The following is a 24,372-nucleotide window of genomic DNA, read 5'->3' as shown; positions in this document are numbered from 1 at the left end:
ACCGTTCCACCTTAACGTGAGAGAGTCGCCATTTAAGGTGGAACGGTGAAATTATCCTGCCTAAGCGTCGCAGAAGTGCATTCAGCAGACGGTAGCGCTTGTAAACCCCACCGACTACCTTAACCCACCAGGCTGTACCGACTGCTTCTTGTAATAAAAGGTATTTTTAATTTACTCTGACAGAACACAGCAGCTAAGCTAAGCTAAGCGCTAACGCTGAAACCACGGCAACCAGCAGTGAGTCGGTGAGTCAGGCGCGCCCTCTGGCGGCCAGAGCGGGGGTGGAATTACAGTGAGGTGGAGGGGATTTTAACTGGAAACAGTCGAACTGGCAACCCCGACATCGGCGAGCAGAGGCAACGCCACGTCGGCAGAGAGAGAGAGAGAGAGAGAGAGAGAGAGAAGTTGAGGAAGAGTGGAGGAGTTCGTTTGGTGCGCGTGAAGCCCTGAGATGCTGCAGTGAGCGCGAGCTGAACAGAGAAAAGAGCAGTAAACATGGTGAAGGTAAGAGCGCGCGCGCTGTTCTCATCTGCTCGTGCTTGCGTTTGATGTGCGCGCGAGATAAATGTGATCAGTACCCTCTGTGTTGAGGTGCATGTGGTTCCTGCTCGGGCTCATTAGGGATATTAGGGATATTAGCTCTAATAAGATGAACAGAGCAGCTGTGCACGCTCGAATAAGGTTCTCTAGTACAGACAGTGGTTCTGTATAGAACCACGAACACTCAGAGAACCCTTTGCATGCTTAAACGGTTCTTTGCATGGTGAAATTGTTCTTCAGAGTGATGGAGACTGTGTTCTATCCAGCACCAAAAAGGTTCTGCTGACGTTATGGTGTCAAACTTGTAACCGGAGAACCCTTTTTTGGTGCTATTTAGAACCATTTTCAAAAGAGTTCTGCGCAGAACCATCGACAAGGCGTTCTCCAGCAACCTGAAGAACCATTTTATCACCATGCCGTGAAGCATTTCAGCATGCAGATGGTTCTTGATATGTGCATGGCTCTTGCTAGAACCCGTGAAGAACCTTTTTAAGGGTGTATATGAGCAGCTCTAATGAAATTCCTGAAGATATTAGAGGTCTTGGCTCTAATAAGATATTAAAGACATCAGAAATATCAGCTGTAAGAAGTTTATCAAAGATTTTAATGATATTTAAAGTTATCTCCAATAAGATTAGTAAAAATATGAAATTATTAGCCCTAATAATAGTTTTACAGTACAGCAGAATAATATATCAGCTTTATTCATTGTAAAAGGTCAGTGACATCAGGTCTTAAAGATATTCAAGCTGTGAGCTTTAATAAATCAAAGATATCAGCTATTATTATTATATCTCTCGTTATTAATGAGATATTAGCTGTAATACGATTATTAAAGCTATTAGTTATAAGCCCAAAAGTCATTATTAATTATTTTAGTGTTAAACATATTAACGATGTTCTGTATATTAGCTCCAGTAAGACTTAAAGATATTTAAAATATTAGCTCTAATTATTAGAATATAATATAATAATACAGTAGCTTTATTTACTCCTCAGGTACAGTGGATTAATGTCATAAAGATATTAGCTCTATTAAAATTCTTGAGATATTAAAGGTTGGATGTATTATTATTCTTAGAGATATTAGTGCTAATAAGATTAATAAAGACGTGAATAATATTAAATTGTCTGCCTCCAGTGAGAGTCTTAGAGATATTAGCTGAATAAAGGTGCATCAGGTAGATTTATTCTGAGATGAAAGCTGATCAGATGGAGATATTAAAGATGTTATGAGTCCATTAGATCAGGTGTAGGAGGGTATTGGAGATATTAAAGCTCTAATAGCTGTGGAACAGCCTGAATTTCATCCGACAGTGAAACATGACGGTTTACCTGGCTGATCTTTACCTGAAGCAGCTCAGCTATTTCTCTCAGCACAGTGGGGACTGTTTCCATCGTTTTGTCCAGGCTGAGCCCCGGACTCTGGGCTGGTCTCTTTATTAAAGGGCCTGTATCACATAAAACTCCATTTATCTGGGCTTTTTAAATAAGAGTTAATGTAATAATATACAAATATACAGAATGTACTGTTTCTGTGATGTCACAAAAATCAACATATTTACATATGAAGGCCCATTCGGCCTACAGCAGTTTAACTCCACCCACTTGGCCTACAGCAGTTTAACCCCACCCATTCAACCTACAGTAGTTTAGCTCCACCCATTCGGCCTACAGATGTTTAGCCCCACCCATTCAGCCTACAGCAGTTTAACTCCACCCACTTGGCCTACAGCAGTTTAACCCCACCCATTCAACCTACAGTAGTTTAGCTCCACCCATTCGGCCTACAGATGTTTAGCCCCACCCATTCGGCCTACAGCAGTTTAGCTCCACCCACTTGGCCTACAGCAGTTTAACCCCACCCATTCAACCTACAGTAGTTTAGCTCCACCCATTCGGCCTACAGCAGTTTAGCTCCGCCCGTTCATGTTGACGTTATAAGGAGTGTTTCATTTGCAAACTGTTTCTTAAATGAGTCACAGCACAGGACAGCCAATCATAACAGACCTTGTTTACTTATTGGCATTAATCATGTAAACAGTCGCATGCAAAATTTGGGCACCGCTGGTCAAATTCCGTGTTTCAGACTTGGTAATAAGATTATTATTGGGAACGAAAATATAAAACAAGCCATAACGTTTGTACCTGGAACTTCTGTTGTCTTTTATCCCAGCATGTTAAATCCAGTAGATCAGCAGTAATGGTGTGTTGAAATGGGCAGCGGTGTCTCTGCCGAGGACGTTTCACCATGTTTACAACTGTTACAGCAGCAGCGTGCAGTCCGACCAGGGGCGCGCAGACATTTGCACACAGCTGTTTTAAAAGCACGGTAACAGAAACCGTCTGTTTAACTGTAAAGGATAAGGAGAGGATGGAGATGATGATGGAGAAATGATTATTTTTGGTGATGAAAGCAGCTCAGAGTTAAAAACCGAGTTCAGGCTAAACGCAGCGTACGGGCTCTTTAACAGCACGCGGGTCACATTACCGCCGCCTTTCCTCTGTGTTCTAGAACGTTCACTGTGAGGTGCAGCACGGCGTCGGAGGAGGTTTGGAGAGAGAGACGATTCAAACTGGGACTCAGAACACCACAGGTAACCCCACCCCACCCATTTCCCCTAACAGCCCAACCCTCCAGCCCCCCCAGCCCCTCGGCCCCCTATAAATAGGCAGTCTGTGGGCTTTAATGCACTGAGGGAGTGAACAGGAGCCACTGCGCTGTGTGTGTGTGTGTGTGTGTGTGTGTGTGTGTGTGTGTGTGTGTGTGTGTCAGGGGAGCTGGTGTGTTTTTGTGTGTACGTGCTGTAACTGAACTCTGATGCAATAGATGAAATATTTTTATAACAGTTCCAGCCTGAACTGGACCTTTCAGAGTAAACAGGGCAGTTTCAGTCTCAGCATAGCAGCCAAATCCACACTGACCTGCTTAATTTGTTTATTATAATAATAATGAAATCTGTAATATGTATTAATAATAATGTATTAGTGGTGGACCGATCAGTGTTGTTGTGACTGATACCGATCGCTGATCACCTTTTGAGATTCGCACTAATTAGACACATTCAGTCAGTTTAATCGTTTATTAAATGACAGGGAGTCCCTGACGTCTGCCCAGCGCTACACGTCAGTGAGTAACGGTGTAAAGGATAAATATAAATACAACCCCATTTCCAGAAAACTTGGGGCGCTGTGGAGAATGTAAATAAAAATAGGATGCAGTGATGTGCAAATCATGTACATCATATTTTTAAAGGAAAATGTTACAAAGACAATGTAACAAATGCTGAAACTGAGAAATTTGATTGTTTTTCGAAAAATATTTGCTTCAGCCCGGAGGACACAGTGTCCATGATTTCCAAAAAGAATATCAAATGTTGATTCGTCGGACCGCCGGACACTTTTCCACCTCCCCTCAGTCCATTTTAAATGAGCTCAGGCCCAGAGAAGGTGGCAGCGTTTCTGGATCCTGTTTATATTTGGGTTCTTCTTTGTGTTTTAGAGTTTAACAGCGTTTGTGGATGCAGTGATGAACTGTGTTCACAGTCAGTGGTTTTCAGAAGTGTTTCTGAGCCCATGCAGTGATTTCCACTACAGGATCATGTCTGTTTTTAATGCAGCGCTGCCTGAGGGCCCAAAGATCACGGCCAGCAGATCCTGGTGTTCAGCCTCGTCCCTCACAGACAGAGATTTCTCCAGATTCTCTGAGTCTTTAATGATATTCTGCACCGTAGACGATGAAAAGCAGAAGCTCTTTGCTGTTTAATGTTGAGGAACGTTCTTCTTGAGTTGTTGCTCTATTTGATGGTCCAGTCTTTCACAGAGTGGTGACCCCTCCTCCTCTTTACTTCTGAAAGACTCCACCTCTCTGAGAAGCTCTTTATACCCAGTCATGTTACTGACCCGCTGCCAATCAACCACCAGCTGTTTTTTTAGCATTACTCAACTTTACCAGCCTTTTGTTCCCCTGTCCCAACTTTTTTGGAACATGTTGTTGGCATCAAATTCAAAATGTGCAAATATTTTTCAAAAAACAATCAAATTTCTCCGTTTCAACATGACATGTTGCCTTTGTACTGTTTTCAATGGAATACAGTGTTTAAATGATGTGCGCATCATTGCAATTTGTTTTTATTCACATTTTGCACAGCGTCCCAACTTTTTTGGAAATGAGGTTGCAGTAGAAAAAACATGAAAACTGACTTTAAACATGAATATAAATGAATAATAAATGATTAATAATGAATAAGTAATAGGAAAAAAAAATATATTATATTACAGAATTATATTATTAATATATTTGAAAATAACAGTAAACATTTATTTCTAGGTGTATTAATCGTGATTCATCAAAACAAAACACTAAAACTCTTTACAAGAAAGCCCAGATTTAGTCTTTATAATGATCGAAATGATTGGTAATTAATGACTACGGAATAAAGTGAACAGTGTCAGTTTTAATTTCATGTTGACTTTATTACGTTATTAATCACTAATAAAAGCCCAGGTGTTGATGGCGATTCGGAGGCTTTCTGTGCTGATCCTGACCTGTATTTGTGTTATAGATGAGGGTAAGGATGGTAAGGAGGGTCCGGCCCCCGGGGTCCTGTGGAGGGTCACCGGCGGACTGTACAGTGCCACCAAGGGCGTCGTCGGGGCAACGGTGGGCGGCGTGGCCTGGTTGGGCGGGAAAGGCCTGGAAATCACCAAATCGGCCATGACCTCGGCACCCTCGGTGGGCGTCGGCCTGGTGAAGGGCGGAGTCTCGGCTGTGACAGGGGGTGTGTCCTCCGTGAGCTCAACCGTGGCCAGCAAAGTCACAGGGAAGAGGAAGGACAAAGCGGAGTGAGGAAGACGACAGTGACGATGATGATAAAGACCATGAAGAAGGACAGTGCGCCCCTGAGCCGTTAGCACAACAATCTCAATTTTCTGGATTATTTTTACCGTCAGGGTCGAAAAACGTTTTGTCAGTTTTCTTTCCTCTCCTCTTTTTATCTTTACCGCCTTTTTTATTTAACTGTTTAAAAGCCGCTGTTGCTGTAAAGGCAGTGGTGCTGGGCTAGCTGAGGCGCTAACAGCACAAAGACAGTCTATACTGAAAGGAATAGCTCGAGCAAGCATGCTAATGTTGCTAGCAACGGTTGGAAGCTAGAAGCCGCCAGCTAGCACAGTGTTATCCACGTGATGCTAATGCTCCTCGGCGGCTGTTCGCGTTCCTTCAACGTTAGTAATGTTAGAGCTGTTTTGGGTTTCTGAATGTATAAATTGGGACCATAGGTGACTTGTAACATCACCGAAAGGCAATAATCATTAAATCTTTGTTATTTGGAGCTGGACTGGACTCGTCTAAGTGACCATAGAAACGCTGAATGATCGTTATTTTCTCCTCTTTTTGTTTCTGCTATGTTATCAAGGTTTTAGAGGTTTTAGTTTCCAGCATTTCGTCGTTCAGGGCACGTCTGTATTATTAATGTTAACTCTGCTTTTCCAAATGCAACAAGATGATGAAAATTGGTAGCAAATATTTTGTAAACGTTTTATAAGTACGTTTTATTTTACTAACGCAATCGATTTTATAGTTTTGTTTTGTTCCTGAATCCAGATTTCTACTCCTATTTCTGATTTCTACACAGAAAATAGAGCACATTTATTTTATATAAGTCCTGTTTGTCCAGGCGATCCGAAGACATTTCTTAATTCTCTGTTAGCTTTTGAGCTTTTGTGTGTGGACATTTTCTATGTAATTTCTGCAGAACAATGCAAAGTGCCAGGTTTGCCTCTGCACTGAGATATCTTTATATAAAATAAAGCCATATGGAACTCGACCACAGACGCCTCTGCTTCTTCTTCCTGTTTTAAGCTTTAAGCTTTTACACCTCCTCTACTTTTACATGGTCTCCTTAGTACTTAATCGAAATAACTCGAGATCTTTAATCAGGAACACAAGATAAACATGAAAAAGCCAAACATTAGGATTAAAAGTGCTTTATGCTTTTCATGGCTCTATAAAGGACCACTGTCTTTACTAAAGAACCATTTTTAAAATTTGTACATTTAAAAAAAGACTGAAAAGTCAGTGCACACATGTTTATTTACCCATTTCTTTACAAAACAGGCATTTATGAGGGAGAAGTCCTGCCTTCCTTAGCTAGCGTTAGCATGTCTGTCAGACTTTTCGGCTTTAAAAAATAAACTAAAAAATCGGTACAACATGAATACATTAGTGACGGCAAGGCAAACAGTTTAATGACTGAGCATAAAAACGTCAGGTTATCGTGTCTAATAATGAGCAGCGACGAGTTTTAGCGACGGAAGCTGCGCTAATGCTAAAGCTAACACTGGAGCTAGTCAGAATTTTTAGCCGCTGAGGAGAAAGTCCTCGTCTTTAACTCGAGATCTTCCAGCAAACTTAATGAAACAGCTCAAAGGAGGGCATCAATATTGATCTTCACACAGAACGTTTAAATCAGTAATATTAGAGCTGTTTATTCCGACTGACTCAGAACCGAACCGGCAGCAGGTCAGCTAAGAAAGGCTAACTAGCTAGCTAACAGGTTTTAGCATCAGAAGAGCATGAAGTTTAGCCAGTGCAGTAACCCAGATAAGGTTTATCTTACGCTTTCAAAAAAGACCGTTATTTAAGGGTTCTTTAGTACAGGGAACGGTTCTATTTAGAACCACAACTTCTATATATATAGTTCCGTGTTTAAAGGGTGAAATGTTCTTTTTAGCACAGAAGAGGGTTCTTCCGTACTGCTACAAGCCTGCTGTTCTATGTCAGAGCATCAAGCACCACACATTGGACAGACAGCTAGATCCCTTGAAGAACCATCTTTTGTGTTTTAAGTGTGCAGTGCTAGTGTTGTGTTTTTTTTCCTGTTCCAATCTGTTCACAAACCGCAGAAGAGCTAAATATCGTGATATCTGAGATATCGTGATGCGTTTTCGCCATATCGGCCACCTTTTACACCCAGAGACACACAAATCAGAGACGCTCGTTTGTTTCCTCTTCGCTTTATTTTCTGCATAATGCGGTACAACAAACACAGGCTGAAGCTGCTGGTACGGTACAGTATAGTCCTAAACTCTATATTTTATATATATTTATAAATTTAAAACTCAGCAGAGAGAAGAGAAAGCTACGAAATTTCAGTAGAAAAAAAAAATCAACAAATGGCGAATTTACAGCATGGAGAGGGTGTAGAAAACGCTAAAAGGTGGGGAAGGAACGGGACCGATGGGGCATATTTACACAGGTGGGGCCTGGACTGGGTACAGAGTGGATGGATGGAAGACTACAATGAAGCGATGCAGCCTTAGGCTAAAGCTAATGCTGTTTAACCACAGAAGAGTTCTCAGCACCAACTTCTGCACATTGGAGTGTTTTCTCTGCTCGGACTCTTTAAGGGATGGAAAATACCCCAACAGTCAAAAGTTTCGGCACAGCCGAGTGTTTTTAATCCAGATTAGCATGTAGCCTTCACTGGTTTGCAGTAATTTAGCGTATTAGCATATTAGGCTTTAGCCAAGTCTGCTAAGTTTCAATTCGTGCCTTTAGGAAAGAAAACCGTTCCCAAATCATTATTTAGGAAAACTTGCTCTTAGTATACAATATCAGCAAACAGCTGCTTTACACTATCTGCCTATGCTGAAAATCAATATTTCAAATTAAAGCAAATATGATTTTTTACTGAATCAGGCGTATCAGAGCAGAAAGAACACAGAAATGTGCAACATTGGACAGAAAACAGGATTTATTTGGTTGGACCTGCAGAAAAGCTGCTAATTAGCACGCGAATAAACTGTACAGCGATTTGACCTTCAAATAAATAAAGAGCCAGAAACACACAGCACTGATACAATCAACTAGCCTTATATATGTATCCAGGCTCCGCCCACAAACGTTTTCTTTCGTAGTTACTGTTGCTAGGTTGGACAAGCTTGCAGATACAGATGCGTTTTATTGGCTCAGATTTCAACTCTCACAACTTTTTCTCTGGGTCATCATGAAGCCACAGGGTCGTGTCGGCTGAAGCTCAGAGCTGCTTATGCCCTGATTTCATCTTCATTCGGCCGAACTGACCGCCACAAACTGTGGGCTGCCCCGGAAACACCTCAGAGACGTTTATTGGTCCAGAACCATAACTTCAACCTCGCTAAGACACAGTGACGAGCAACACTTCAGTTCCTGAACCGGATGCTTCAGCCATGGTCTCAAAACACAGTGCTCGGCTGGATAATGAGGTGGATCGGGACACAGTTTTTACCTGGGTTCCCATTTTTAACGGTGTTCTGTAAAGTCCGAATGCACAACAGTAGCTATGAAAGGACGTTTGTTAGGCGGAGCCTGGAGAGGTCAAATGTGCATTTTTGGACCCAAACTTGACCAGCCGTGGACTAATTAACAAACATGGTCAGATTTTCAGTTACCATAGAGACAGACAGATGTAAACACAAGATCTGGCTGAACACTGGATGACAAATACTTTAAAATCTTTTTATGATCTGAGAACACCTCCGAGATGAAGGAAAAGGGGAATTCCACAGATTTATAAAATTTTCATCATATTTAAAGTTTTTTTTTTGTAAACCAACGTCAATTTTAAAGACTTTTACTCTCTGGTTTTATCAATGTGATGAAAAAAACACCACGATGACCACAAACCCAAAGACAGAATTTCTTACATGTAATGTTAATTATGCTAAATTGCTGTTCAGTTTTCTTTTAGGTTGTATTTTTCAGAAATTCTGCATACTTTTTTTTTAAAAACTGGTGGAATTCCTCTTCAGGTTCTGAGTTATTAAAGCCGTTACAGTGTAAAAAGCTGCTGCTCCGGCCGCTACCGCCGTCGACTCACTATATATTAATATTAAAAGTTTTCTGCTGGCCTTTTTGTCGTGAGTCTAACGCACAGCGGCGCAGAGCTGAGACGCTGACGGTGCCGCGAGTGACACGGGCTGAAGTTCCGGGTTTATGAGAGAGTATAAAATGCAGCCATAGACCAGTTTTAAAATCACAGAAAGGCAATAAAACCACATCACCTGATTACATCATTGATTTTTCCTGAAATATGAAGCTGAATTGGCGGCGCTTACGATATTACAATGAAAAATACTACGATAACAAATTTGGTTAGAATTTAGTCTGAAGGGCCGGTTGAAGTATAAAAAAGAAAGGATGTATTTCAACACACGTATAATACAGTAATACATATTCATTGGGGTGGGCGGGGCTCACGAGGAGAAAGACTGACCCCCTTCTGGACCCTCACAACTCTCCTGGTAAACAAACAAACAAAAACAACACGTTATAAACGTATAAACAGTCAGAGTCTGGTTATAACTGCTATATTCATGTCTTACTGAGCTAAGTTAAAGGAACACACCAGCACTTTTTAAACTGATCTCTCAGCTGCATCTGTAGCATAACACAGTAATAACTTAAAGCACCCATATCTTACAAAATTGTATATTATTTTATTTCCTCGTATTTGTGTGGGTGAAAGTAGCAAAAACAACCATAATTCACTGTTCTAAACTTTTTTATCCTTTAGAAATAAACAGGATTTTTTTTACTGTCCCTTTAAGACTTAAATATGTAAAAGAGCTCTGTTCTGATTGGCTGCCCCATGTTGTGCCTTGTTCGTAAGGCAACCTGGGCTGAAACACTCATAACTTCAGAGTGAACAGGCAGAGGTATATTCCTATATATGTGACATCACAAAAACAATAAATTTAAAGGGCCCATATCAAGGAAAACTGAATTTTCCTCCTTTTTTAAAACAATTTGGTGGTGTATAATGTATATATTTTTAAAATGTACCATTCACTCCCTTGTCATTCAAGCAAACTAAGCTGCAAAAATGGCCCATTTTGAGTTCAATTGTTTTTGTGATGTCATGAAAACCAGCTCACACACGTGCACCTGTTCAGCCAACAGCAGCAACGCCCAGCCCATTCACAGTGAAGTTATAGGGAGCACTTCACCCCAGACTGCTTTCTGAACAACTCCACAAAGCAGCCAATCAAAACAGAGCTCGTTTGCATTAGGCACAGTAAGAACAGACTGTTCAATTCTAAGGAACAGAGAGTGGTTGGAAATGATCATGTTAAAATGACTTGTGGTTTTTTGGTGTTTTTGGTAAAACCATACAAATTTTATAAACTGGCCAAAATAAAATACAAGAAAATAGACAAAAATATAGAATAGGGTTCCTTTAAAACGGAACAGCTTTGCTTCCAAAAACAGAACAAGTGGACTGAGGAGTGAAAGGCACATTTACCAATATTTACACACACTTTAAAAAGATGGTTCTTCAAGGGTTCTTTAGTCAAGAAAATGTTTCTATACAGAACCAAGAACACTCAAAGAGCCCTTTGCATGATTTAAGGGTTCTTTGCATTGTGAACGGTTCTTCAGATTGATGGAGAATGTGCTGTAGATGGTTCTACATAGAACCTTTTAAAAAGGGTTGTATATAGCACCAAAAGGGGTTCCACTGTTGTTACTTCTATTCCAGTGAATTCAGAGCTTCTGCTGTTTTCCAAGTTCAGGGAAACGTGTTGAAGAGATCAGGTTAAAAACACTGACGTCCTCCTGTAAAATGATTTTCCTTATGATTTATGACTGTGTGACCCCAGTGGTTGGACTCTCCTCACACTGACCTCTCTGCTGTGGCGCTGGACCTTTAATGCAGAGGAAGTGGGATGCTCTTCGCCATGGTTACTGCTATGCTCCGCCTCCCGCTCCCTCTTTGCCGTCCCGGACCCCGGCAGCCGACTCAGGTGACCTGCATGAACGAACAGATGGAAACAAATAAACAAATAAAGAAGTAAATAATCGTGTCACAGCAGTGAGGAGGTGAGGATATGAGGGATACGAGGAGGTGAGGATATGAGGGATACGGGGGGGTGAGGATATGAGGAGGTGGGGATATGAGTACCTGGGTTATGAGGCACGGCGAACCTGTGTCCGTGGGAGGGGGAGAGTTTGGGTACAGTACGGTGGCCTGAGAGGGACAGAAGAGCAACAGACACAGAGGACATTAGAACTGGACATCGCGTGAGGAGAATACAGAGATTAAAACTTCTGGCAGTATTTATAATCGTGCTGCAACCCTCAGTAAACAGTGCACTGTGTGTGGGTACCGAGGGCGTGAATGATGGAGCGGTGTTTGGTGCCGCTCAGTCCAGGCTGTTCCTCTGGGCTGCTTGCGCTGACCCTCCGCTCTCTCCTGCCCCCTGCAGGACATACAGCAACAACAGCCTTTAAACTTCCATCAGCAGTTACAGCAGTTACAGCTTACTAGTGCGCCCCTAGTGGCCCATGTTGTAATTCCATTCTCAAAGTGTGCCCATCCAGGTTTACTGTGAGAATCTTGTAAGAATCTTGTAGAAATTGTCAGAAATATTAGAATATTAATTATAACAGCCCAATATTTCAGCTGTCAGAATGTCACAATGGGGTTTAGCCTGATCCTCTCAGACCATTCTTAGCAGCACAGAACAAAAACTGCTTTAAAATGGTTCAAAACCATTAACTTAACAACCACAGCACTGAACCCAAAAGGCCCTGAGCTGTTACTGACTTTATGAGATGGGTGACTGCAGATCAGTGGACACGCCATCAGCTAACATGCTAACTCCATGCTAACAACCAGCCCTGAGATAAGGAGCAGCTAACGTGCTAATTGTGAGCTAACAAGCTAGCCTCAAGCAAACCATTTACATTTACATTTTCCATTTACGGCATTTGGCTGACGCTCTTCTCCAGAGCGACTTACAGTTTGATCATTTTACACAGGGAGGCCAAGGTGGTGTTGGGAGTCTTGCCCAAGGACTCTTATTGATACAGTGTAGGGTGTTTTACCCAAGGTGTTACTACACTACGCCAACCAACCACTACACTACGCCAACCTCCATAAGCTGATACAAGTGAAAGGCAGTGAAGTTAGCTGTTAGGCTAGCTCCTTGGCTAAGCACTGTTTCACACCAGAGGCATTAGTGCCCTTAATAAAAAGAGCTAATCAGCTTCCCACACCATGATCAGGTAAAGGGCCACTGCAGGAGCCAGAAAAAGCTGAAAAATGTAAACATTTCTTGTGCCTGATTAGAGGATATTTATGTTTGTCCAATTTCATATTTTACATTAATGTGGTAGTTTGGGGTTTATAGGTCTCCACCTCTTCAAAGAGAAAGGAGTTTGGTGCTGTATGAGTGGAGTGACTGGTGTGGGACATTTTATGGGAAATTCACTGTCAAAAATACCATTAATGTAGTAAATGGCTATTTTCCCACAGCTTGCTAGATTTGTGCCAGTGAATACAGCCTTAAATGAGAGATATATATATATATATATATAAACTTTATTTCTTTACATTATTTTAACACTAGCTGCTTGTTACACTGTTCACAATTTTGAAATTTCGAAACCATTTTCCACTTAAAGATCGAAGACGCAGTAAAAGTTGTCTGAGCAGAATTTGGCCTCTGATTGCATTAAACACGTTCAATAACTCACTGTAAGCCAGCACGCTGCTTCTGCTGCGCTTGCCATGAGAGGGCGCTGTCCCACTGACTGCATTCATGTTCAGATCCTCCACATGGTTCGATGGCACAGTAGCAAGAAGGCCTATTGGAGAAATGAGAGAGAGAAAGAAAGCTGTGATTATATAAAACACACCCTGGGCCAACTTAACTTATCTAACTATAACATCACTTATACAGGGTAGCTATGTTGCCAACAGCACTGCCCATCCTAAATGAATCTTTCAAGGTGAGCTCAGTTCAGTTTGTTCAGCTAGAATTGAATTGACATCATCATCATTGAATTAACCCGTCCGTGTAGTGAAACACCACATACATGCACACTAGTGAACACACACACTAGGGGGCAGTGAGCACTCTTGCCCGGGGAGCAGTTGGGGGTTAGGTGTCTTGCTCAAGAGCACTTCAGTCATGGACCGTCAGCCGAGGGGATCGAACCGGCAACCTTCCGGTCACAGGGCTGGTTCCCTGACCTCCAGCCCACGACTGCCCCCAAGAGAGTCACTCACAAAGAATTCACTCATCTCTAATGTAGGGTCGCAGCGTTGGCAATAGCTGAGCAAAATGAATCTCTGAGAAGAAGGTTCCTCTAAAAGATTTGTTTGACAAGGAATAAAGAGTAAAAAATAAAGTGTATTAGTCAAGGCAGTTATGTTGAGCAACTTGTTCGTCGTGAATCAGATCCATTCATTCACCCAAGAGTCATTCAAAAATAATCGATTCCATTCGTTCCTCCAAGTGATTTGCTCAAAAACACCAGACTGTTTGAACAAATCCCAGCTGACGCATCACAAATATATAGCATTTAGACATGGCAGTCATGTTGATTACAGCATTGACTATAGCTGAAAAAGTTAGCTCAACAGAATGAATCTTCATGATGAATCAATTAGTGCATTTACCCAAAAGAGTCAATCAAAAAGAATGAACTGTTTGGAGATGACACATCAGGACTGTAGTGTTGGCTATAGTATTAGCCATAGCTGAGCAGAATGAATTGTCTGAGAAGGTGAATCAGTTCAGTTCATTCACCCAAATTAATAAATAAACTGTTGTTGCATCAAATGACATATATACAGCATACAGCCATGGCAGACACAGTACTGGCTGTAGCATAATGAATCGTCCATGATGAATCACTTTAGCTCATTCACTCAAAAGAATTGTTCAAGACAAATAGAATCGATGGCCAAATGACACAGCACTGATACAGCACAGTCACTCATACAGGGTGTGAGATCTGTTCTGCTCGGCTAACATCGGAAGTCAGCTTAGAGGAACGAATCTTTAAGATTCATTCAGAAAGAATGAATCGTTTGTGAACTCCACACCACTGATCTAAGGCAAGACGGTGAGTTTAATCGTGTCTCACTGAGGCCGCGGTAGCGCGACAGCTGCTGGTAGATCTGCCTCATACGCTCTATGTTCAGTCTGCTGGCCTCGGCGTGGTTCACCATGGGCTTTGGGTAATCCACTCCAATCACACACTTCGCCGCCACCTGCACCTCCTCCGGAGCGTTCCAGGGATCATAGATGAACTTGGCTGGGAATTCTCTTAGGACAGGTAAATAATGTCTGGAAGCACAGGGAGAGATTAAACCGCAGCGCCTCATCACAACGGCCAGAGGCTGAACGCACTCAAAAACACACACACACTCAATACAACTACCATAGAAACTACAGGCAGCATACACCAGTGGCAAAAAGAAAAACAGAGAGAGGGGACAAAGAAAGTGAAAGAGAGAAAGAAAGAGGGAGAGAATGAAAAGATGTATAAAGAGAGAGGAAAAAAGAAAGATATGTAAAAAGTGAAAGAAAAGAGAATGAAGGAAAATGATAAGAAAAAGAAAGAGAAACAAAGAGATGTAAAAGAAAGAAATAAAGAAAAGGGAAAAAGGAAAGACAGAAGGGTAAAAAGAAGAAGAAAGAAAGGAGAAAGATAACAGACAGAAAAAATGAGAGACAGAGAGAAGATAAGAAAAAAAGAAGGGAGAGAGGACAAAGAAAGATAAAAATAAATAAGGGTAAAAGAATGAGAAAGGGAAAGAGAAAAGGCTAAAAGATGAAGAGGAAAAAGAAAGAGAAGGAGAGAGAGGTTTAGAGAGAGAAAGGAAAGAAAGAGGGAGAAAAAGATAAAAGGAAGAGAGAAGAGACAGAGCGAGTGTTGCCATCAGCTTTAACTAGATGTGACGTTATGCCGCGAGGTAAAACAGCTCAGGCTCGTTCTGCTCCTGGACTAAAGATATTTTCAGGGAAGAATTTTTATGTTTTGTTGATAAATTTCTACGGTTTTAATTCACCTGATGCTATTGTATATAAACTAAGATTAAAAGAAAAACTGCAGAAAATGCTTTCACTTCAGATTTCTCACATCAGTGTCTCAGATAATGAGAGTAAAATAGTGACTGAACTGTACCTGAAGTGGAAGGGAAAGCCTGTTTGTGTACAGTATGTTTGTGGTGTTTGTCCTCAGAGATCGGCTGCCCCAGCCGTATGTAAGTTCAAACGTAGGCTAGCTGTAATGCAAGTGTTTGCTGACTTTGGGTTTGCGAGTTACTAAATCAAACCCAGTTGCACCACACAGTCCCCGCTGTGGGACTAATAAAGGATTATCTTATCAATCTACTTTTACTTTTTTTTGTTAAAACAGCTAAAAACATTATTAAAGACGTCACCCACTAACTTCAAACTTGTGTGAGGTGTGTATCCTCAGTTGTATGTGTTCCGCACCTGATGAAGTCTCCGTTGGGGTCGATGCGGCGGCCGAAGCCAACGGGGCAGTAGCAATGAAAGAACTGCTGGAAGAACGAGCTGCAGGAGTGACACATCCAACTGCCTGCATTTACGCTCCAATCAGCGTCCAGCAGCAGCTCCTCAAACACCTACACACAGAACACAGATCCATTTACTACAGAGCAGCTGATCTGGTCCAGTTCCCTAAAGCAGTTGAGTTCCCTGATCTTGTCTGGTTCCCTGATTCAATCAAGTCCTTTAGTCCAGTTCAATTCCCCAAGCTTGTCCAGATCTGGTTCCTGATCTGGTTCAGTCACCCAAGTGGGTCCAGTTTTCTGAGCCAGTCCAGTTTCCTGATCTTGTTTAGATTCCTGAACAAACCTAGTTCCCCAAAACTGTCCAATTCTGACTATTAATCCCGTTTCCTAGGTCAGTCCAGGTCCCCAAACCTGTCCAATTCTTTAATTTGGTCCAGTTCCCTGATCTAGTCCAATTCCCTGGGTTCGGCCCAGTCTCCTGAGCTTGTCCTGTTCCCTGAGCCTATCTAATTTCCTGATTTGATCAGGTTATCTCAGCTGGTCCAATTCCCTGAGCCTGTCAAGTAACCTGATCTGGTCTGATCAGCCTGTCTAGTGCCCTCGTTTGGTCCAGTTTCCTCAGTTGGTACATTTTCTGAAGTCAGTCAAGTTGTCTAAAGTCTAGTTTCTTGATCCAGCCGAGTCCTGTAAAGCAGTCCAGTTCTCAAAGCCTGTACAGTTCCTGGATCTGGGTGGGTTCCCTGATCTACTTCAGTTGCCTCAATTAGTCCACTGTCCTGGACCGGTCCCATTCTATCAGCCTGATGACCAGCTACCTTTCCTACTGATGTTGCTGATACAGCCCTCTCTGTTGCTGCTTCTGCTTCCATTTCTGTGAATGATGCAGGCATTGTTTCTGTCTCTCCTGCTTCCATTTAATCTGCTTCTGTTACTGATTCAACTCCTGATCTGGAGTTTGTTTCAGGTCATTAGCCAGATCTTGCCCCTTTTACTGAGTGTGATTTGTTTCCCAAGTTGATTGCTGGTTAGCCTCCCTCAATTGATCACTGGTTAGGCTTCCAATTCAGTTGGTTTGGCTCCCTCACAGTTGCTGATCTGGTTTCTGATTTTGCTGAATCAGTTACCAACCCGATTTTTTGTTCTATTTCGGAGACATTCTAAGTCCATTGTTCAGTTATGATTCAGTCCTGATCCTAGTCCCGGTCATGTCTCAGTCCCTGTCCTGGTTCCTGTCTTGATTCTGAACCTCATCTTTATCTTATCTTTGTCTTTGTCTCTGTCCCATTCCTGATTCCTGTCTCTGTGTCTATCTTGGTTCCAGTGCCGATTCCTGTCTTAGTCCCAGTCCTGGTACCAGTTCCTCTCTTTGTCCCAGTCGCTGTACCAAACCTGATCCTGGTGCCTGTCTCTGTCCCATTCCTGATTCCTGTCTCTATCTTGGTTCCTGTCCCGATTCCTGTCTTAGTCCCAGTCCTAGTACCTGTCTCTGTCCCAATTCCGGTGCTCATCTTTGTCTCTCTCCTGGTTCTCCGTCCTGAGGCCTGTCTTGGTCTCGGTCACAATTCCTGTTTTGGTCTCAGTCATGGCCCCTGTCTCTATCTTGATCCCAACCCCTTTCTCTGTCTCTGTCCAGGCCCCTGTCTCTGTCTCACTCTCTCTATCTTGGTCCCTGTCCTGATTATTGTTTTGGTCTCAGTTCTGGCCCCTGTCTCTGTCCCAATCCCTGTCCTTGTCTCAGTGTCTGTCCTGGTCTTGGTCCTGGTGTCTGTGTATATTTAAATGGGCATAATAAACCAATAAACCCAATAACTTGTAAGCCCACACTGATATTCACTTTACTTTTGCAAGTCAAGGGTCACACATACACTCTCTCTCACTCTCTCACCTTCATGCCCTCCTCCCAGCTGATCCACAGGTCTCCACGAGTGAGGAAACAGGCCACCGCATGTCGGGACAGGTGGTGGATCCAGCCCTCCTGCCTCAGCTGGGTCATGATGGCATCAATCCAGGGGAAACCCGTCCGAGCCTCAGCCCATTTGGCCAGAGCCTCTGGGTTCCGCTCCCATGGAATCCTCAGACAGATAGGGTTCCCTTCCATCCTGTCAAACCGCGGGTTGTTGGTGGCAGCCGTGTAGAAGAACTCCCTCCATAGCAGCTTATCGTACAGAGAGATGGATGGAGTTCCGTTCTGCTTCACCTGCAGGTGGAGGACTGCATATGTCACAATCTGTCCTAAACAGTGCTGCAGAGGAAATTTAACTTTTTTGAAAGATCAGTGTTAGGATCGATCAGGTGTAATCAAGGAATCAAGGTTTTTAGGGATAAACTTCTGATTGATAGACTGAGCATGGCTTCAACCTTTAACTGTTTTAATGTTGAAGCCTACACCACCAGCTTCTGCAGCATTACTTAGACTTAGACAGACTTTATTATCATTCAGATTAACACCATGCAGTGTGCATTAGAACGAAATTTCGTTGCCTTGGCTCAGAGTGGATCGGTAATACAAGTAATACAATGTAGTGCAAAGTTCAATGTAGTGCAAAGTGTAATGCATATGTAAACACATGTATGTCAGCAGATAAATAATTTTTAAATAAGTATATGTACATGAGTATATTGCACAAAAACTTTTTTTTATCCAAAAAAAAAGAAAGATTTGGAGCAGCATGTTATTTAGAGTTCAGCTGCCTTATGGCCTGTGGGAAGAAGCTGTTTGTGAACCTGGCTGTTCTGCTTCGAAGGCTTTGGAACCTCCTTCCAGAGGCCAGCAGCGAGAACAGTCCATGGTGTAGGTAGGAGGGGTCTCTGTTTATGTTCTTAGCTCTGGTCAAATAGCGACTTATCGCAATGTCCTGAATTGGAGGAAGTGAAGTCCCAATAATTTTCTCTGCTGTCCTAACCAGCCTCTGCAGGGACTTCCAGTCAGAGGTGCTGAGGCTCCTGCCCAGAAAGAGATGCAGCTGGTCAGCATGCTCTCCGCAGTGCCTCTGTAGAAGGTGGTGAGGATCGGAGGGGGGAGGTGTGCTCTTTTCATCTGTCTCAGGAAGTGCATGCGCTGCTGAGCTCTTTTGACCAGAGCTTCAGTGGGGGTGGACCAGGTCAAAGTGTCAATCATCTGTACCCCCAGGAACTTGGTTTTGCTGACTATCTCTACTGCTGTGTCCTTGATGAAGAGTGGCGTGTGGTTGGGTTGGCTCCTCCTGAAGTTGACGATGATCTCTTTGGTTTTCTTGACGTTCAGGAACAGGTTGTTGGTTTCACACCAGTCAACCAGATGGTTCACCTCCTCTCTGTAGTGCAGGTCATGTCATCCTGGATTAGGCCCACTACTGTTGTGTCATCTGCAAACTTCACAATGTAGTTGGTGGTGGACCTGGCGCTGCAGTCGTGGGTCATCAGGGTGAACAGCAGTGGGCTCAGGACGCAGCCCTGAGGGGAGCCGGTGCTCAGAGAGATGACACTGGAGATGTTGTTGCCCACCCGCACAGACTGAGGTCTATTTGTTAGAAAGTCCAGCAGCCAGTTACACAGGTGGGTGCTGAAGCCAAGGGGGCCAGTTTGCGATGATTTGTTTGATTATGACTGTGTTAAACGCTGAGATGGCATCTCTGTGGAGAGATTAGGGCGGTAAGCGAACTGGTATGGGTCGAATGTGGAAGGGAGTTTGGAGTTAATGTGGTCCTTTACCAGCCTCTCAAAGCACTTCATCATGATGGGGGTGAGTGCTACGGGGCGGTAATCATTGAGGGAGGAGATTGTGGGTTTTTTGAGCACCGGTATTGTGGCAGTCTTTAGGCATGCTGGTATAACAGCCTGTTTCAGCGAGGTGTTGAAGATGTCCGTTAGAACCCCGGCCAGCTGATTGGCACATTCCTTAAGCACACGTCCGGGTATGTTGTTGGGGCCCACCACTTTCCGAGTGTTTACTCTCCCCAGGGACAAATTTTCCATAACATTTTATCCATCATACTGCCATATGTACTGACATTACAGCAGAAACAGATCAACAATGGCCCTTATTCATCAAAGCTGCACAAAAAAAGAGTGCAGGTTTGTCCACTTTTAATGACGTATGCAGTACTTTGATTTGTGAGGCTTTTGTACAATGTGGGATCGCGCAAATATTTGAAGGCAAATCAGCTTCCATTAAAAAAAAAAGGGTCAGCCTACCAGCACCTCATTTACATATCACTTATTTAAATCACACCCAAATTCATGCAGATGTTTGGGTAGAAAGCTAGTTGACAAAGATAACTAAGTGGTTCACGAGCCAATGGCTATGCTTGTGGATGGAGAAGAATTATTAAACACTATGATTGTGCTGTGAGAGGGCTTCTGACAAGTTATGCTTCTTATTTTTTGGGTGGTGTGTAAGCAAGTGGAACATGAAATAGTTAACAATACAAAGGAGCATGTAAAACAGGCACAGATTATTAGTATTATTGTTATTTTCTATTTAATCTTGTTATTCGTAATATAGGTCAGCGGTTCTTAACCTTTTCCACCTCAAGGTCCACCTGTTCACTAGAAATATAAACTTGTTCTGTACCTGAAATCATTTTTGTCTTATGATAAAGTAAATTTTTTAAGTGCTACACAACAAACAGCTGTACATGGGTTGTGTGTGAATGCGTGTTTATCTGACCCGTTTGTAGAGCTCGGTGAGTTTGGAGTGGAACAGCCGGCAGGACAGGCAGCCGAAGCGCAGGTACGGGCTGAGTCCAAACGGACTGGCCAGCAGGGGACTGGAGTTCATCTTCGGACGCTCGAAGTTCTCCTGCCATGCCTGCAGGGGGCAGCACAGGACGTGGTCAGAAAATCAGGCTTTAAGATGGCTGACACTGCTGTTTTAGCTACGCTAATTCACATTTAGATTATAGATGAAAGTGTCAGAAAATACATAATCAATTTTATTATAGATTACTGAACGACTCCATTATTACACCAAATGTCTCGTCTGATCTGTCTATTGCTGTAATGTGGACAGACAGGTGTGCGTGTTACATACTGTGGACAGGTCAGGGCCCAGGTGTCTCTCGATTCTGGCCAAAGCCTCCGACTCCCCCCCGGGCCACACAGCTGGAGCAAGACCCTCTGTGTCAAACCCTGAGACAAACATACAAGTTCCCTTTCATTACAATGTATAGTATAAAACATTAATAACTGGAAAGTTTGTGTTTACATTTGTAATGGTTTTTGGATTTAATGAAAAAAAAAGAAAAAAAAAATTTAATGAAAAAAGCATTTTTATGCTCTAATAAAAATAGTATTGATTATAATATAGCACTGACATTTCTTGTATGTGTAAAGCTCAACACTAAAAACATATATTATGAGAAAAAAAATGTTTTCCAACTAAAACAGCTGAAGCTGTTCCTCACCCAGCTCCTCCAGTGCAGGTACACCGAATTTCTCCTGGTGGTTTTCAGAGATCGGTGTGGTGCAGCCCCCCATCAGTTCTAGCGTCAGCGGCTCCAGTGGTGCCTCCGGCGGATCCATACTGCTGACCAGCGTCTGAAAGCGCTTATAGGTCAAAGGAGGCTGACCCCCATTCAGCTCTATTATCCTGAGAGAGAGAGAGAGAGAGAGAGAGAGAGAGAGAGAGAGAGAGAGAGAGAGAGAGAGAGAGTTTATTATAATTTATCATACAATATATTTTTGAACTTCTATGCGAGCAAAACAGGAAGATGTGTGTAACTTTTCCATTCTCGCGGTAGAGTTTTCAGTTTCAGTTTCAGTTTAACAGGCTCTGTCCAGTGAGGTATTTTAGAGGCTTGGGCATGACATAAACCTTTGATCTCGCCATGGAAGAGACTCAGGAGACCAGGGTTTACAGAAACAATGATTTCAGAGTGCTCTGTCCATTTCTGCCACCATCACCCCTGTCTAAAGACCAGTTTTGGACTCACAGCTTTATACTCGAAATCTCTCCACCCCCAAGTGGAGTCCACAGAACAAAGCTGATGTTATTAACTGAGTGTTCTGTTTCTGTCCTTAGGAAGTGTCGAAAAAGGTAATTTCCTGTAGCTATTCAAACTACGAGTACAGAGATTAGTAATAACATGCTTCTTAAGGAATAATTAACTAAAATAAGGAAGAACAACAGAAAACTAGAAAATAAAACCGTTCCTAACAGGCAGGTTTAGGCTGCAGTTTGAGGTTAGTGTTGGTCTGTAATGGCAGTGTTTGCCACATAAGTCATACTTGCGCAACCCACCCAAACTATATTCAGGCGGCCTCCTAAAAATAATTTGTCCTAGTTGGACAATTTCCAAAACAGTTTATTTTGTGTCCCAATCGCACATTTTGTGTAACATGAGACAAAATATCAACTGTTTTGTTTCCACTTTTCTCAGTAAAAATAAAATTACATGATAAAAAAACTTACAAAATAAAACAACTCATTTCTTCCTTAATTCCCAGCCATATTTGCATTATATGAAAAGTGAATTAAGCAAAAACAATATGGCAAAAAATATCACCATACTTCAAGATTTTTTTTATCATACATGATATGCATCACAATTTTTGTTTCTCTGAGATGTAATAAGTTGGAGCAGATAAAAAAAAAACCTACATTAGAACATATATGGATTATAGTATATAAGACAAGCTGTAATAATAATTACTACATTGTAGTAATAATGCTTTCAGTATAATGCAATACTATAATAACAATAACTATTCTTACAATACCGTAAACTACATTTTATTAATATTACACTATTACTGTACTAGATATAATAATACTACTATGATGCTACTATAGTACATGGTACATAATACAGTATATGATGCTATAAATAATAATTACATTTTTACAATACTATACAGAACATATTACTATTATATTACTACTATACTCTACAAATTACACTATTACTGTGCTACGTTGTGTATGTACTATACTGTTACTGTATTACATAGTATATAATGTATTATTGAATACAATTATGCATTGTAGTATATAATGCATTATAGTGTAGTAACAACAATAATAATAAGTCAATCAGAAAAGATGGCAATGTTTGTGATTCTGAGTGCGAAAAAGCACTTTGAGATGTTTAACATTATATCTTCATGAACTGTGTGTATTGCTGTGGTGTGTGTGTGTTTCGTACTTGTCCAGGTCATAGAGTGTATGTGAGATTCTGACGACGACCTCCACGCCCGCCTCAGACGCCAGCTTCTTAATAGCAGCATCGCGCTCTTTCCCGAATGGCTCAGAATCATACTCAAACGTCAGACGGTTGATCTTCCACTCCTGCAAGGGGGCAGCGAAGTTCAGATCAACCAGACAGCTAGCAGTGACATCAGCTGATGATAATTTAAGGCCACTTTACACTGAAAATGTGAAATATTTGGAATCGGATACATCTGGAATCACCATCTTGGTTGTCGCCATGCCAACTACAGGGACAACAGTGATTGGTTGGTGAGTTTCAGCCTGTTATTTTGTTTCTTCATCACTTATGGAGCTGCTTCTATAATAATTTGAGTCTCTGACTGGCTGACCACACTTCAGTTACACTCTGCTGTGTTTAGCTAGCTAATCATAGAATCCCAGCTTTAAAAGTTATTCAGAGTTTCTTTAACGCTTTTACAAGCTAGTAAAAAAGATATTCTCCCATGTTTCCTGACAGATACACCACTTTGTTTCACAAGGGTCTGTTCTGATGGGGACACTTAGCGACTTCAGATACTTTAGGGATGAGTTAATCGCTGAATAAACCCACAGGAGAAGGGAATGCTCTGAAACAAGCGACTATAAAAACCTGTGACGATGCCAAACTCCACAGGTCAGTAGAGCATGACGTGACCCTTTCCAACGAGCCCACTGCATTGCTCGCCTTCAGGTCAGACAGATACTGACCCCGGAATCTCGCACATTTGTATCTGACTTAGGCGCACCCTAGGCGGCCCTGCGGAGAAATTAAGATCTCCACAAGTCAGTAGAACGTGATGCACACATTCCAACAAACTGTATCACTTTGCTGGCCTTCAGGAAACCGGAGTTACAGACACCGAAACCTCCAGGATCCTCACCTGCTGTCTTCTCTGAGGCATCAACATTGTTATTGTCATAATTATGTGATCAGTGACTCGTCAACATCAAGATTACAACGGCATCACTGAGCAATAAAGTGGACTAGACTATCTGACCCTTAGTTCTGACAGCTGTTTGCCTGGCAGTCACTTTCCTTTTAAAGCGAAGAGTTTTTGGTGACATCGAGGCCAAAACCCACCGACTCTATGGTAGCAGGTATGTAGGACTCCAATCACGATCAGGTGAATGGCATTAGCTACGACAGCTAGCTGACTGCGTTAAGATTACAATTAAGAGATTAAAAGACAAATTTTAATCCCACCAACGAGGAAGGAAATTTCACCTCCGCATTTAACCCATCCATGAAGTGAAACACCACATACACACACTAGTAAGCACACACACTAGGGGGCAGTGATCACACTGGAGCGGTGGGCAGCCCTATCCACGGTGCCCGGGGAG

The 24,372-nt window shown here is 42.3% G+C and overlaps 2 protein-coding genes across 2 annotated transcripts in view; one reads left to right on the top strand and one right to left on the bottom strand.

The window, feature by feature from the left end:
* The first annotated feature begins 319 nt into the window (after nt 1-319).
* zgc:153675 (uncharacterized protein LOC768179 homolog) lies at nt 320-6,368 on the top strand. Its single transcript, XM_017685310.2, has 3 exons — nt 320-504; nt 3,056-3,137; nt 5,106-6,368. The coding sequence occupies exons 1-3, from the start codon at nt 496-498 to the stop codon at nt 5,387-5,389; spliced, it is 375 nt and encodes a 124-aa protein (XP_017540799.1). The 5' UTR covers nt 320-495; the 3' UTR covers nt 5,390-6,368.
* A 1,173-nt stretch (nt 6,369-7,541) lies between these two features.
* Nucleotides 7,542-24,372, bottom strand: part of cry3b (cryptochrome circadian regulator 3b) — a 25,842-nt gene continuing 9,011 nt past the window's right edge. The window contains exons 4-15 of the mRNA XM_017685302.2: nt 22,985-23,127; nt 21,245-21,429; nt 20,872-20,969; nt 20,509-20,649; nt 17,746-18,057; nt 15,820-15,971; nt 14,462-14,664; nt 13,064-13,174; nt 11,692-11,784; nt 11,487-11,552; nt 11,209-11,333; nt 7,542-9,822 (exon numbers count right to left, since the gene is read on the bottom strand). Coding sequence (XP_017540791.1) covers nt 9,778-9,822; nt 11,209-11,333; nt 11,487-11,552; nt 11,692-11,784; nt 13,064-13,174; nt 14,462-14,664; nt 15,820-15,971; nt 17,746-18,057; nt 20,509-20,649; nt 20,872-20,969; nt 21,245-21,429; nt 22,985-23,127 — 1,674 coding nt within the window. The 3' untranslated portion in view covers nt 7,542-9,777. The remainder of the gene's footprint in view (nt 9,823-11,208; nt 11,334-11,486; nt 11,553-11,691; nt 11,785-13,063; nt 13,175-14,461; nt 14,665-15,819; nt 15,972-17,745; nt 18,058-20,508; nt 20,650-20,871; nt 20,970-21,244; nt 21,430-22,984; nt 23,128-24,372) is intronic.

The sequence above is a fragment of the Pygocentrus nattereri genome, chromosome 21 (assembly GCF_015220715.1).
Source record: "Pygocentrus nattereri isolate fPygNat1 chromosome 21, fPygNat1.pri, whole genome shotgun sequence".
Taxonomy (NCBI): domain Eukaryota; kingdom Metazoa; phylum Chordata; class Actinopteri; order Characiformes; family Serrasalmidae; genus Pygocentrus; species Pygocentrus nattereri.
The sequence above is the reverse complement of the archived record's forward strand: the minus strand, read 5'-3'. Positions and strand labels throughout refer to the sequence as shown.

What these genes read in the sequence shown, in the direction of transcription:
- zgc:153675 (XM_017685310.2), top strand. An exon ending in TGGGACTCAGAACACCACAG is followed by an intron (nt 3,138 to 5,105) that starts GTAACCCCACCC and finishes TTTGTGTTATAG; the next exon opens with ATGAGGGTAAGGATGGTAAG.